This window comes from Phodopus roborovskii, unplaced genomic scaffold (genome assembly GCF_943737965.1).
Source record: "Phodopus roborovskii unplaced genomic scaffold, PHOROB, whole genome shotgun sequence".
Lineage (NCBI taxonomy): Eukaryota > Metazoa > Chordata > Mammalia > Rodentia > Cricetidae > Phodopus > Phodopus roborovskii.
Genome location: NW_026126459.1, coordinates 14,025,671 through 14,040,660, shown reverse-complemented (window position 1 = coordinate 14,040,660; position 14,990 = coordinate 14,025,671). Strand labels below are relative to the sequence as shown.

The following is a 14,990-nucleotide window of genomic DNA, read 5'->3' as shown; positions in this document are numbered from 1 at the left end:
CGGAAAGTTTAAATGTGAGCAGAATAGATTACACACAAACCCTTACTATCTGAAAATAATAAGTCTATGCCTATGGATTTTCTTGTAAAGTAGAACTGGTCAAATGATTACAGAGCCTAAAGCGATTCAAGCAAAAGACTAGGCCTTTTAATGAGACAGTTAAAATAATACCATTGGGAGAGGAGTGATACAGACTGTAGGGCTCCACAAGCCCTTCAGCAGGTAGCACATTTTCTATAATCACCTTTGAGAAATTTTAATTTATATATATGTGGGGGAGCAGTGACTGTACAGGTGACTGCAGAAGCCAGTCCTATGGTCCCCTAGATGTGGAGTTGAAAGGGGTTGTGGGCCGTTGTAAATAAGGGCTAGGAAACACACTAGGGTCCCCTGCAAGGGTGGCTCATTAATAATCACTTATTAATTAACCAATTCAATTAAATAAAAATAGAAATACTTGACAATGCTTTACAAAGTTTAAAACATTTTCAGGAATATAATTTATAATTACTTGTAATTATAAAAGCAAGGCTCTTTCCAAGTGGAATGATTTCCCAGAGATGAGCCTGTTAATTTTCAACAAGCAAAGGTGACACCTGCTCTCATACTCATTTAGTGACAAAGATTGAGAAATTCACCAGCAAATGACCATATTCTTGTCAACTGCCCAGCAAAATTTAACCAAGTATCCACCTTATAAAGAATCAATATACATCCATTTTTGAATCACAGTGAAAAATAAAAGCACCTTTTAATTCATGGCATTCCATTCTGAAATGCCAAGTCCTACTTTCAATACTTTATGGAAAGTGGTATAGACTACCCCCTTCTCTCCCTGTAGACCTCTACAATGCCTCCTAATTCAGAAGTGATCCAACACTTAACAAGTGAAAGGGAGCAGGGCCTCTAAAAGCAGTCTCCTGCCACACATGAAACAAAGTGCTTCCTCCATCTCCTCAGTGTTCCTAGATGTAAAAGGCCTGGCTGGCCTAAGGGTAGCAGACAGTAGTTGCTTTACTCAACTGCATCTGTTTGTAATTTCAGCTTCCTGGACTTAGTTCTCTTTCATAATGAATCCATTATGAAACCAGAAATGGAATGTGCTTTCTGATCTGATTACAATGCAATCACTGTTATACTTGAGTCACTTACCTTCTAAGTGCCAAGCAAAGTGGTCTATCCTGACTAACCACTCAAGACTACATGTATTACTTTATCCAGTAGGTTTTAAACTTGCATACAAATTTACTTCATATTTAAAACCCAAAGAAAACATAATCCAACAGCAAAAGTAAAATTTTTGGTCTGTGTGTGGGTGTGGATATGTGTGTGTGTGTGTGTGTGTGTACATGTGTAAAACACAGAAAGTAAAATGGACTAAAAAGTAAATTCTATTCACAGTTCTGGATTTACAGAAACAGCATGCAACTAATCAACAGTGTATGTGTGTCTATAATGGAGTGACAGTTAAACTTTCATTAATAAAATGCATAAATTCATTTTATTAAATTCAAATTAATAAAATGAATAAACAGTAAGCACAGAACCAAAAGACAAAAAAAAAAAAAAAAAAAATCCCTAAATTATAAAATAAAGCTAAACCAATGACTTCTCACCTCTGAGTTCTTCTGGCCTGACTGGAAAAGAGGGACAAATCTAAATTATATGAATTCTGACATCTTTTTTTGTTTGCTTTTACTCTCTTAGTTAAAGACAAAGTTTTACTTAAAAGCTCTCAGCAAGGACATCTCCTAAAATGTTATTATATCTCCACTCCATCACAAAATGATCTGTACCTGGAACCTGTGAATGGGACCTGACGTGAAACAGTTTTACAGGTATAAAAGAGTCCCAGGTAAAGTCACCCTGAATCAGAGGATCCCTAAAGACATTGTCTGTATAAGAAGACAGGGGAGACAACCCTACGAAGACACAGTAAGACTGGAAGATACTGTCCAAATATTAGGCCCTACCAAATAGTTGCTGGAGTGAGCTGAGCAGGGACGGTGGGCTCCAGTCTCCTGAAGGAATGAGCTCTGGCAACACTGTGAGTCTAGGTGCTGCTGCCTGTAAGCATGTGAGGGAAAGGTTTAAGTCACAAGGTATGTGGTAATTTTTGTACAGGAACCCTAGGTAACTAAAGAACAATGTATTTCAGAAAGGTCATTTATAAAAGATGTTATATTTAACAGTCTATCTTTGGCCTGTATAAACATCAAATGAGGAATTAATTCAAATGGCTGTATCACTTCTGCATTTTAAATTTAGAAATTTGATTCCTAGGTAAACATCTCAAAGCCCCCAGTTCATGATTTGCTATGTCTGTAAGTCCATAGAGTTATATTTACTGCAATATCTGTCCATTTTATTCAGAAATACTGCTGGGTCACTTGTAAACATTTTTCAAATCCTTTACAAAAGAAAATCTATAGATTGGTTCTAGTGCTTCCGACCTTACCAAATCCCCTCAATGTGTGCACACCCAGGAAAGTTCCTAAACTTTGGAGACACAGGCAGTGCCAGTGCTTCACAAGACAACGGTAAGCAACTTTATAACTATTGTTCAGGCTGGTCTCAAACTTAATGCTTTTCATTCAACTTCCCTGAATTTACCTAAAAGGAATTCCACTTCTACTTACCCAGTTATTTGTTGTAGAAATAGTCTACTTTTAAAATTCAAACTATTCCTGCCATTACCACATAAACCTTTGAACATCCTGATTATCTGGCCACTGAAAAGTCTTGTTCAGGAAAATATAAAAAGTTAGAAAATTAACAACTGTATAGCAACCCAGTTCACAAACAAGTCTGGATACAGGTGGCAGAGGTATGTTGAGCCTATAAATAATGTACGGTAAAATGAAGTAACGGAATTCTAGTAGTTTCTGGGGAACTGTAGAAGTGACCACGCATACAAAAAACATTAAATTCCAGAAAATTGACTTTGATTTCAGAGAGTCAGCTATGGCCCAACCAGCAAACATGTAAGCTGGAACTAATAAATATTTCACAACTTCATGTCTCTGAAATACTCTTTTCCACACGTAAAATGTGTAATGCCTATTGTCTGCCAGTAAATACTTATGGACGTAAGTGAATTTCCAAACCAAGAGTACTGAGACTAACATAATCACAGAGAACTGAACTCTACGTTTCCATATTAAACTAAGAAAAGTCTTGACTTTTGTAGGAGACAGTAGGTGAGGGAAGGAGAAAAAAACAGTAAAGGAGAAAAAGTAGAATAACTGGGGAAAATGAAGACAGGCTTCATGACTACTCCGATCGCCAATAACAATCCCACCATTAACTACTACAAAAACAAAAAATGCAACCAGCAGAATGACGTAGGGCCAGGTCAACAAGAAAAGCATACTTAGGTTCTTGAATGACATGGAATATACCAGGAGAAACTGAAGAACTCTTCTGAGTTCTGAAAATGGTCCCTTAATTGGGGGAAGCCTCTCTTCCTTCTTCTTCTGCAGCTCAGTTTTCCAGGCTTCACTGAACTTCTGTGCAATGATATGTCCCGCACAGAAAGCTGCCCAGATGATATTGGTCTGTCGAAACATGAAGCCACAAAACCCAAGCAAGGCTGAAGTCCTATGATTGCCATAAAGACACATCAAGTAAGCAAACAGAGTGAAGAACACAGACCCTGGTTCTGTATAATAAAGAAAGTTAAAGAAATAGAGAGTCGGAAATAGTGCCAAGGTTAATGTTGACAAGATTCTCTGGATACTTGAAGAAGCCTTGAACAAAAGAGAAAAAATTATTCTTAGGTAAAATAAATACGCCATTTCTGCTGAATTAATCAAGAGATTTATTTAAAAACTCACTGAAGTTTAATTTAAATGAATCATATTTCTGGCTTTTCAACACCACGTATAAGAATACTTTTGGTAATTTTTAGTTACATTAATTAGCTTGGAAAACATTAAAATACTAATGAGGCAAAACTTTTAAGAGCGTATAATCTTTTGAATCACTAAACAAATCATTTAGGGGTCACAGGATATAAGACACTGGACTAAGGTACATGGGGAACACAGAGATGAACAGAGCACCATAAAGATGAACACAGCTATGATAGCTTAAACTTAGGTTTTAGCCAATCTCACCAAACACTTTAAGGATAGCCCCTCAAATTTCTACACTAGAGAAGATTGAAATGTGCAAACAGTACTAATTAGCCTGCCCAATGTTTTTTTGTATAATGTACAATTACTTTTTTGTATTATGAAATCATAATGATTTTTCCCTAAAAAAATTAAAAAATAAAAAAAAATTCAGACCTACTCTGAACTCAAATGTCTTCTTTTAGCTTTTTTGATAATTTCAGAACATGATTGTTCTCAATCTCTTTGAACTACATCCTCACTTCACTCTATCACACAAAGTCAGACCATGGTAATCCTTTGATTAAAGTCCTCCTCAAGTGTGGTGACACACACCTTTAATCTCAGAACTTGCAAAGCAGAGGCAGCTGAAGCTCTGTGAGTTCTAAGACACCGAGTTCTAAGACACTCTCTGCACCGAGAGTTTCAGGCCAGCCAGGGCTACACAGTGAGACCCTGTGGCAATAAATAAATACAGTTCTATAATAGCCCATAAACTTGGCACATATATGACACATCTTGTTGCCTCCAAAATTCTTGTGTATTGTAAACCATTCTATATAAGATAATAAATAGCAGAAACTGTAATTTACAATCATATAATTAAAACTATTAAAGGAGAAAATTGTAAAAATCAAAGTACTCTGTCACAGGTAAATACATTCATGGCTTCACCCCTGCTTCCCATCACTGAAACTCAGCCTTATTTTTATTTATTTATTTATTTATTTATTTTTTTCAAGACAGGGTTTCTCTGTATTGTTTTGGAACCTGTCCTGGAACTAGCTCCATAAGACTAGGCTTGCCTGGAACTCAGGGATCCACCTGCCTCTGCCTCCCCAGTGCTAGGATTAAAGGCATGATAATTTTTAAGCAGTAAATCCCTTTGCTTATACTGCTTTTGTCAAGATTATCCTCTTATCTGTTAGTTTTATCCATCAATTAAGGTTCAACACAGGTGCCATTTATGAAGCCTTTGAAAAGCCCATTCTTTCCCCCTTCATTCCATCAGGCTACAACGGTATTTCTCTGCTCCTGTTCCGTATCCTTACCCCTTTTCCATAATTTAAACTAATAAAAAGACCCTATTAAATATTACTGTCATAGTTAACATTTGCTAAAACCTTATACTAGGTGCTTCCTAGGTAACTTCCATTTATTAATAAGCTCCTTTACTCTTAATACACAAATTCAATGAGGCAAAATATACTATTACTACTGATATTTCATTTAAATTATTTTAAACAGATAAAGACATAAGGGATAATTTGCTCATGTTAATGTAAGTAGTGGCCAGGACTGAATTTAAACCCAGGCAATCTACCTTCAAGACTAGCATTATAAAATCACTCCTTCAGCTAAAATTCATTTCCACTAAAGATCTAATTAAAAAAAAAAAAAGCAAAAGCAAAAACAAAACCATATAATTACTAAAGTGGTTTAGTTCACTAACAAAAAACAAAACATCTACTTTAGATTTTCAAATAAAGCTATCCCATACTTAAATATAAATACCTTATACATATTATACATATAAGTAAAGAACTTCCAATTAGCTTTACAAACCATACACAAAAAATAACTGCTGGACATTTTCCTCCATATCTTATAAAACCAATTCATAATTGTGAACTTTTCTGCACAGAAACTTGCAATAACTTTGTTCTGTACATACCTTATTTCTGGGCTGTACCTTTCTGAAAAGCAAATACAGCAAATAGAAGTTACCAACACTGAAGAGAAGATTGACAAATCTGAGCATTCCAATGGAACAGACAACATGTTCAGACCATCCAAGGATCCAGCTGGCAGGTTTGACAACTCCTACTGACACCAGGTACAGGCCAGGTAATGTAGTAATCATAGGATCCCACTTAAAAAGAAAAGACCAATAGTAAAGCAGAAGCAATAATGACTCCATTGATATAAATATGTCAAATATCAGTTTTCATTTGTTCCAATAATTAAGAATTTGGAGAGGATATTCTACGACATAATTAAATAAATACCGGCAAACTAGGTATCTTTTTAAGTTTTATTTTTAAGATTCAGTGTATATGCCCACACATCTGAGTATGATATATATTCATATTCCACATTCACATGCAGGTGCCTGTGGAAGACACAAGAGAGCACTGAATCCTCTGAAACTGGAGTTGCAGACACTTTATGAGCAGCACAATATGGGAAAGGGAAGTCTGGCCTTCAGCCAGGACAGCAAGAGCTTTCAAACACTGGGCCAGAGCACAAACCTGTTACTAAGGTATCAACAACCAACAGACCATAAGTTGTAATTTGTTTCTATTTTCCAAGACTTGCAGTTTAGAATACATGCATTTTGTGACTAAATTGCACAGGCCCCAATATTACAAGCCAGGCAAACAATAACTCTGGTGAATCTTAAGGTACTGAATGAAGTATTTTGGAAGACCACATTACAGGATTTCTAAACACAAAATCAGTCAATTTGGGACTTGTGCTTAGCCCTGTTTTACATCTTGCAATACAGCTTGTATTAGAGACTGCATTTACTATTATTTTACAAGTTACTGATCCTTAAAATGGCAAAGGCTCTGAGTAACAGCACCAAAAAAAGAAAAAAAAAAAAAAATCAGGGTTTTCTTCAACAGATTTTATAATTTGAAGCAGTAACCCATACTGTGTTCATGAAGGAAGAGATGGTATGCTTATCTTTGTATTATGTATATTTATGTAATTGAACACATATTTTTAAAATGATGCAACCTGACTAATTGCCAATATATCCAGACAACAGTAAGCTTCTAAAAACATGCAAGGATGAAGTTAGAATGAAACTATCACTTTTTGGTGGCCTAAGAGCCTCCATTCCACGTCCAAAATACTGAGTGGAATATCTCATTGTTAAGATCTAGGTGTTTTGTTTGCTTGTTTGCTTTTTCCTGCATTTCCAGGGGACACCTGCGTGCCTCTAGTCCTGGGACTTAGGAAGGTCAGTTGCCAAGAGGAGCTCTAATTTGGTGTCCTTTCTCGCCATCACCTAACGACTATGGCATAGATCTCCAGGCGAGGTACAGTCAGCCATTACCCAACTCTTTTCAAGTTTTGAATCTGGGAGAGCAGACAGGGAATGAAAGGTAAGGACACACACAGGTTGGGAGGTGTCCGTCCCGGGGCTGGGCCAGCAGGGACCAACCTGCGACAGGGAGAAGCGGCCCTCACAGTAGCGCTGCGCCTGCGGCAGGTGGAAGATCTCGTCCATGTAGGGCTCGCGCAGGGCACGGCTGAAGGCGGAGAAGAGCAGGCAGGACACCAGGAAGGTACAGCTCAAGGCTGCGGAGAAGTAGTAGCCCTCAAGCTGTGCCATGTCGCACAGCCGCGTCCCGGACCCAGCACCGTGCAGGAGCGCGCTCAAAAACCAGCGCGCAAGGCCTGGAGCGGCCAGAAGTACGGCAGGGCCGGCACGCAAGGGATGCTGGGAGAGCGTTGGACTTCCGGAAGCATAAGGAGGCCACTGTTTCCGGAGTGAAGCGTTTTAGGCAGCGCACCGGACGGTTGTACTGTCAATCACTCTCTTCGAGTTCTCAGAGTGGCCCGAGCCTGAGGGGGGCGGGCCTAGGCTCGGCGCGGGAACGCTGGCCGGAGGCGCTGGAAAGAAGGGGTTCTTGCGCCCTCTGTTGATCCGAAGAAGGCGATGAGAGTCCCCAGCTTCCCAAGCTCCCAAACTGCATTTTGGCAATATCCCCCATGGCCAATGAGGTGAATTGGTAGAACCTCCCTTACAACCTATGTCATCCTGTCGTCCCTGGCGAGTAGTGAAGATTGACGCTTTCTGATTGACAAATAATTTAATTCCAATTATTTCTAATAGTAGAGAAGAAATAGTAGTGCAACCAGTTTTGAGAAACTTTCCATAAATTGATTGAAGTAGCTATGACTTAAAGGAAGAACCGAAATGACAATTCCGAGGTTTACAATTTAAAAACAAATTTCAGTGGCTTTGTGACCTGTGGCTGCCAAAAGCAATTTGAGATTAGCAGAAATCGTTTCCTACAAAACACCCTCAAAATATACTTTATCTTCCACTCTCTTCAAGTACCTTCTCAATCTTCAGTCTCAACCCCAATCTCAGAACAAAGGGAATATGTGAAGCCTTCCTTGCCTACAATTTTATACATGTTTATACCATTTTGAGACCACACACAGAAATATTCCATAGTACCACACATTAAGGGTCCTTCTCTTTGTGTGTCGTGTGTGTGTGTGTGTGTGTGTGTGTGTGTGTGTGTGTGTGTGTGTGTGTGTGTTTCCTTAACCATAATAACCTTTTCTTTATGTGCTGAATCTCTTTGCTGGCTTTCTGCTTTCTGTTGTCTAAGATTTCTCTGCCTTTTAAATCTTTTAACTGTCAGAGAAAATGAACCCACTCAAGATCCCTAGATAATAAGTAACATTATTTGTTTGTTTGTGTTTTGAGACAGTGTATATAGTCCTGGCTATCCTAGAACTCTTTCTGTAGACCACATTGGCCTCCAACTCAGAGATCTACCAGTCTGTGCCTAGACCAGCTGATAAGTAACATATTTTGGTAAACTCTAAACATTTTCCTAAATTCTACCCCTAAATCAAGACATCCCATTAAAATAGTACTGGCATTTTAATGAGGTACATTGTATCTCCTTAGATCTATTATTAGAAACTGGATAATTTATTTATAGATGTTGATTTTTAAAAACAGTCATCAATAAGGTGATGAATTCCATCGTTATTGAATATCAAACTATTTGAGGCTTGTTACTTAAATTATGGCATTTGATATTGTGGGAAAATTAGTAATTTTTTGCTGAGTTCTAAAGATAGATACTGTTAGCAAAGAAGTAAACTTTGGCTGAAACTGTTGTTTTTTGCATTTATCACTGCCATATGAATTTATACATCTTAACTAAGATAATCTTAGTTTAATGAACAAAGCACATGCTTGTGAGTGATACAGTTATTTCTTAGTAAGGGTTCCCCCCAAATACTAATAAGTGAAACATGTATGTAAGTGGCCTCTTACACTGAAGTCAAATACTTCAGGGTAGACATCCTACCTTACTATCCTTTTCCACTTATTGCTTAATCAAACTTTGGCTACTTGATAATAACAGTGCTGTTCAACTGAGTGAAGTGACAGCTGGTTCTAGCCACATCGAGGACTACAACCTGAGCCAATATCCTGCACAGTAGTCTCTGAAATGCAATTTTAGACTTGAAAGCTTTGGATGATGTGTTATCACTGGGAAATAAGCAAACAGAAAGTTTTAAATGAAAGGAAACATGCACAAAAATTCCATTCAAAATGTTGTGGGGCTCCCCTCAAAGAAGACCACTCAGACTTGGTCTATTGTAAGTCTTTATTCCAGTCTGCTGGTGACTAGGCCTAAGTATTTGAGACCTACATGCAATCCTGCCCATATTTAAGCAAGAAAACCACATCTTGGCTGGAAAGTTTGAAAGAACCCCCCATAGGCCCACAGGGAGTGAGCCTTGCTGAAGTGGGTGTGACTTTGTAGGAGAAAATGTGTAGGAGAAAAAGTCAGGGACAGACTTTAAGGTCTCCAATGCTTAAGCCAAGCTCAGTGTGGCATTTTCTTCCTGCTGCCTGCCCATCCATACATAGGCAACTGCTTCTCCAACATCATGTCCACCTGAATGCTACTATGCTCCCACCATGACAAATAATGGACTCTGAAAGTGTAAGCCACCCTTAATTAAATGTTTTCCTTTATCAGAGTTACCATGGCTATGATGTCTTATTACAGCAATAAAACCCTAACAAGACAAGTCCTCAGGGTTTCCTTCTCGAAGCTGCAATCTAAGAAGATAGTCACAAAAGCTGAAATGTACAATTAGCAAAAATAGTAAGGTTGGGCTGACCATTGCAAAGATCTAGTACCCTTGAGTTGTTTTTCTTCACACAATTGTTTTTCTTAGGCTCCACCTTCCAGGTACTGACACTCAGCAAGACAGAGTTCATCTGAGGTACCAAATCAGTTACCATAGGCAACTTACAGTCCTTGTCACAGAAAGTATTAGCAAGTATTTAACTGAAAATATTGAATATATAATGAGGAAGCAAATCTTCCTGCCCTTTTGGAATTTTCTAGTTCTGGCCAAGAGTATCTCAAATAAACATTAATGGCCATTCATCTAGAAAGTTACACTGTACAAGTAAAATATATACAACTGACTCTTAAAATGTGGTTCCCATACCTGCAATACTAGCAGCACCCAAGAACCTGTAACAAATTTGAGTCTTCAGGTTAGTACTTTGGAACTCATGAATCAGGTCAAGAATGGAACAAAATAACTAAGAGTTATCCATTTACTTAATAATCAATTATGAGGCTGGGGAGATGGTTTGGTAGGTAAAATGCTTCCTGTGTAAGCATGAAGACTTGAGTTCAGATTCCAACAGCTGCAAAAAAAGAGCCAAGCATAGTGGTACATGCCTTAACCCTAGCAAGGGGATCTTGAAGCTTCACCGGCCATCTGCTCAGCAACAGTGGCTCTAACTCAGTGGCTCTTGACCCAGGGGTCAAGTGACTCTTTCACAAAGGTCGCCTAAGACCATCAGCAAACACAGATATTTACATTACAAGTCATCACAGTAACAAAATTACAATTATGAAGTTGCGACGAAAATAATTTTATGGTTGGGGTCACCATAGTATGAGGTATGATCATAGCATTGAGAAGATTGAGAACCGCTGCTCTAGATCATTCTGAGACGCTGCCCCCTTAAGGTGGAGAGCAGTATGATGTCATCAATGCCTGGCTTCCACAAGCAGGCACATATGTATGCAGATACACCTGTGTACAATGACACATACACATGAATACAACACTCCACACAGAAGTCAATTATGACTGCCTTAGAATGCATTTGAACCCAGTGCATGTGAAATTCCATAGCAGTTCGCGCTTTTCTGACGTCAGTGCTGCCTTGTTTCCTCTGATAGTCTCATTTGTGTTTGTTCCTGTCTCTTCCCTGTTTCTTTGTCTTTCCCACCACAAAACCAAGTACACTGCCAATACACTTCAGCAAGAAGTAAGAAAGTTGGACTTCAAATACAATTTAATATTTTTGACTATTTGTGTTCATACTTGGATATTTTTTCTTTTGGAAGAATTCTATATGGAGAGAAAGTGCTTTTGCATGCTATTGCTGCCTATAGATGAGGAACATTCACAAAACAGAAAATTCTTTGGGTTTTGTTTGCATTTAATTGATATAAAACTTGAGTGCATCGTGAGCTGGTTATTAAATGAGTTTGACAACCACAGTGATGGAGTTTCAGAGTAGTTTAAACACTGATGTGAGAAATGAAACTTGATAATAACCTAATTTTAAATTACAAACAACTTATATTTTAACTGTCACTAGGATATAGTCTAACTTGAAAATCTCAGCATTAGAACTGAGTTTTGCCATTCCGGTTTAAAACTGAAAAGCTAGGCTTCACCCAAATTGAAGTATAAATGGAGGTAGAGTAGGCGAATTTATCCCTTTGGTTTAGAAACAGAGGAATATGCAGGCACCTAATGATTCGGTGCCCGGTGCCGGGTTAAAAGATTGGAGCACATTTAAAATATTTTCATGCTCTGTATTAAGTATAATCAGAAATAAAATGAGTTTCATTAATAAAAGTTAACTTTAAATACCTAATGCAGAGTTCCTTATGGAGCAGAGCTCACCTTAGAGGAATTCCCTGGTCTGTGGTTCCTGTCCTTTCCTTCTTAAATGCTTTATATTCCTTCTCTGAATAAGATGGCAGACTACCTCAAATGATTTATATTTATTTAATATAATAAAATGAAATATGCTGCTGTTTATCACTGTCTCAAAATGGTAGTTTCTGTATCAAGTTTAAATGATTAATTCAAAGTTTGGAAAAGTCTATGCCACTAAGTGGTTGTGATAACTCTTAATATCCACAAGAGGGTGACGACAACCTCAGTGGAATCAGAACCAGTTTATTGCCTTTCCAGTTATGTATTAGTTCTCCATACTGATAGGCCATCTTATGTCTGCCTAATAAGGCTGCCATTCAGGGTGACTGTGTTTATTAGATTTTGAAGTTCATAGTTACTAACAATAATTCCTAACTATTATTATTTTGTTTTCTGTATTATGGTTTCTATTGTCATATAAGCAGGCCAAAAATTTTGGAAACAGCAAAGAGACTGGAGAATCTGACAGAGAGACAAGTATGCATGGGTGTGATTGGCTGGCTGCCCCTGGGAATGAATATTGAACACTGGATACTTTCCTGGACCCATCATTCACATGAAGTAAAATTCTTATCTCTGGGGAAGGTGACTTTTTATCCCAGGACTCAGGCAGAGATCCTATAGGAGGGAGAGAAAAGGAAGAGTCTGCCTTTTTGGTTGGAAGGCCAGGGCCCTACTAATCTAAAGCAGGAGTCTGTGCTTCTGCTGGAAGCAGGAAGTACTGCAGGATCTGAAGCTGCCTTAGCTTCTCCAGCAAGGCTGACTATCCTACCAGGGGGAACAGAACGATGGGAAAGTAAGCCTGCATCACTGAGATATACAAAACTGATTATCACCAGTGTGGGGGGTGGGCATGATGCTAGTTCAGGTCACCTCCTACCATGTGTGCAGCACCCAGCACCCAGTGATAAGTAGTGCAATGCTGCCAAAGGGTGAGGCTAGGGAGGGGGTCCTTTCAGACTTGGAAGGACAGCTGACAAGAGGCGCCCATGGTATAAAAGAAAGGCAAGGGGCAAACCTGCACAAAAATTTGAAACAGATATCCACTTTTTTCTATTCTTTTCTTTCTTCCTTTTTTTCCTTTCCTTTTCTTTTTTCTTTTCTTTCTTTCTTTCTTTTCTTCTTCTTCTTATTTTTTTTTTTTTTTTTTGAGACAGGATTTCTCTGTGTAACCCTGGCTGTCCTGAAACTGGATCTGTAGATCAGGCTGGCCTCAAACTCACAGAGATCTGCCTGCCTCTTCCTCCCCAGTTCTGAGATTAAAGATGTGCACCACCAACATCCAGAAAACCACTTTGTAAAACTCAATTTTGCACACTGATTATATAGCCAAAGCACACTCCAAGGTTATAGTCACTCTCTCATAAATATGTGCATTTTCTAGTTAAGATATTAACAAGGGTATTGGGAGATGATTGCAGTGTGTGTGTGTGTGTGTGTGTGTGTGTGTGTGTGTGTGTGTGTGTTTGTGTCAGGGTTTCCCTAGTCAACACCCAATACTGCTTATTTTTTTTATTTTACACACTCTAGTGATAGGTAATGGCATCACATTTAGTTTTAATTTGCTTTCTCTGATGACAGTTAAAAAAATTTGTTTATGATTCATGGCTTATTTGAATGTGCTCTCTTTTAAGAGGCCTTTTTCAATTCAGTTGTCCTTTTTATTACAGTAGACAATTTTGATGGCAATTATAATGGCTCTGAAAACCCTGCAAATGTTTGGATAGTGACTGGACAGTGTCTCTGCTGTGTGAAGGGCCAGTATCCTGACAGGAGCAGGAGTCGCTTTTTCCTGGGCTGGGAAGTGTTCACAGCATCAGGAGCTGAGGTCTAACACCAGTGGGTTATTCTGAAGTCTGTCTGCCTGCTTTTTTTGTACTCCTTCATTCCTGATTTGCATGTATGCATATGAAAACATCACCTGAGAAGTTTACAAGAAAAGTATTTCACTAAATATTGAAAAAGAATAATTCCCAAGTTATTGTTCAAGAATGAAAGGGAGTCATGTTGATTTCAAACATGATAGTTGTTACATGTTCTATGTTCATCTAAAGTGCTCTAAATGGCCCCAGGTTGGCAGGATTATTTAAATGCAATAGGATTTTAGCCAACTGCCCACTTCTGACTTTTAGAAGTCCAGCTGCTGTCTGTCCTCTTTCTTCTCACCTGACACTTCTCAACATTTCCACAACATGAACCTTTGCTGATGCATCATCTTTGGAATATTTTCTTCCTTACTGCGTTTGCATGTGCTTTTTGAAGTATCCGGGAAGACTTGGTAAGTCAGAACCTTGTATCTCAATGGCTAATATCAACCTTTAAAATTGGAATACTTTCTGGTGAGGGAATGTCAGAAGAACATTATGTGTAACTGAAGCTACACTATAGACTTCATCTGCAACTCGGCCCCATCCATATGTATCTGAGATCATCTAATAGTGACAAAATCAAGATACACTAATGTGTAAGGTCAGAAGCACAGGCTTGGAGAGTTTATGCTGGTTATAGCTGAGGAGAAATAATTGAAGATGGGTAAGACTAGTGTCATTTATTTAGAAAAATCGCAAGTGTATTACACTCGGTTTACCATTGGAATTCAATCGCAAGTGTGTTTTGTGCCTGGGGCTTTAGCTCGGTTGCAGAGTCTTGCTTTGTATTCACAAGGCCCTTAATGTAATTGCCTACATTTTCAAAAGCAGAAAACAAAAACAAACAACAACAACAAAAAGCCTGTGTGTTGTGAACTGGTACCAATCTGGAACACTACTGTAGTATTGATGTGTGACCAGATGGAGACTTGAAAGCTTTTCTTAAATTATCCCCATTTACCTTTCGCCTCTGGGCTTTTACTTTTCTCTCTTTCTGTATCCCTTTCTTTACTTCTTACTCAGTGGCTTATTGTGTAGCTGAGCAGAAGGCCTCTGGAGTTCTCCTTATCCTACTACTTGATCCTAGTTCCCCTCTGCCTGAAGACCAGACATCCTTCTGCTCAGCCCCCATTTAAGAATCTTAGCTACACATGGTTCCTCCCTACCACTTCCTGTCATCTAATTGCTGACTTAGCCTCCTGACCCTAGGTTAATTTTACTTAATCAAACAAATGTAACACGTCTTTGCATC

The 14,990-nt window shown here is 38.5% G+C and overlaps 1 protein-coding gene across 1 annotated transcript; it reads right to left on the bottom strand.

Moving 5' to 3' along the window:
• Window positions 1-1,935: 1,935 nt before the first annotated feature.
• Alg10 (ALG10 alpha-1,2-glucosyltransferase) lies at window positions 1,936-7,476 on the bottom strand. The gene is made up of 3 exons (XM_051189671.1): window positions 7,291-7,476; window positions 5,791-5,988; window positions 1,936-3,749 (listed from the first exon to the last, which is right to left on the bottom strand). Exons 1-3 carry the CDS (start codon window positions 7,459-7,461, stop codon window positions 2,694-2,696), a joined length of 1,425 nt encoding a protein of 474 aa, XP_051045628.1. The 5' UTR covers window positions 7,462-7,476; the 3' UTR covers window positions 1,936-2,693.
• Window positions 7,477-14,990: the final 7,514 nt, after the last annotated feature.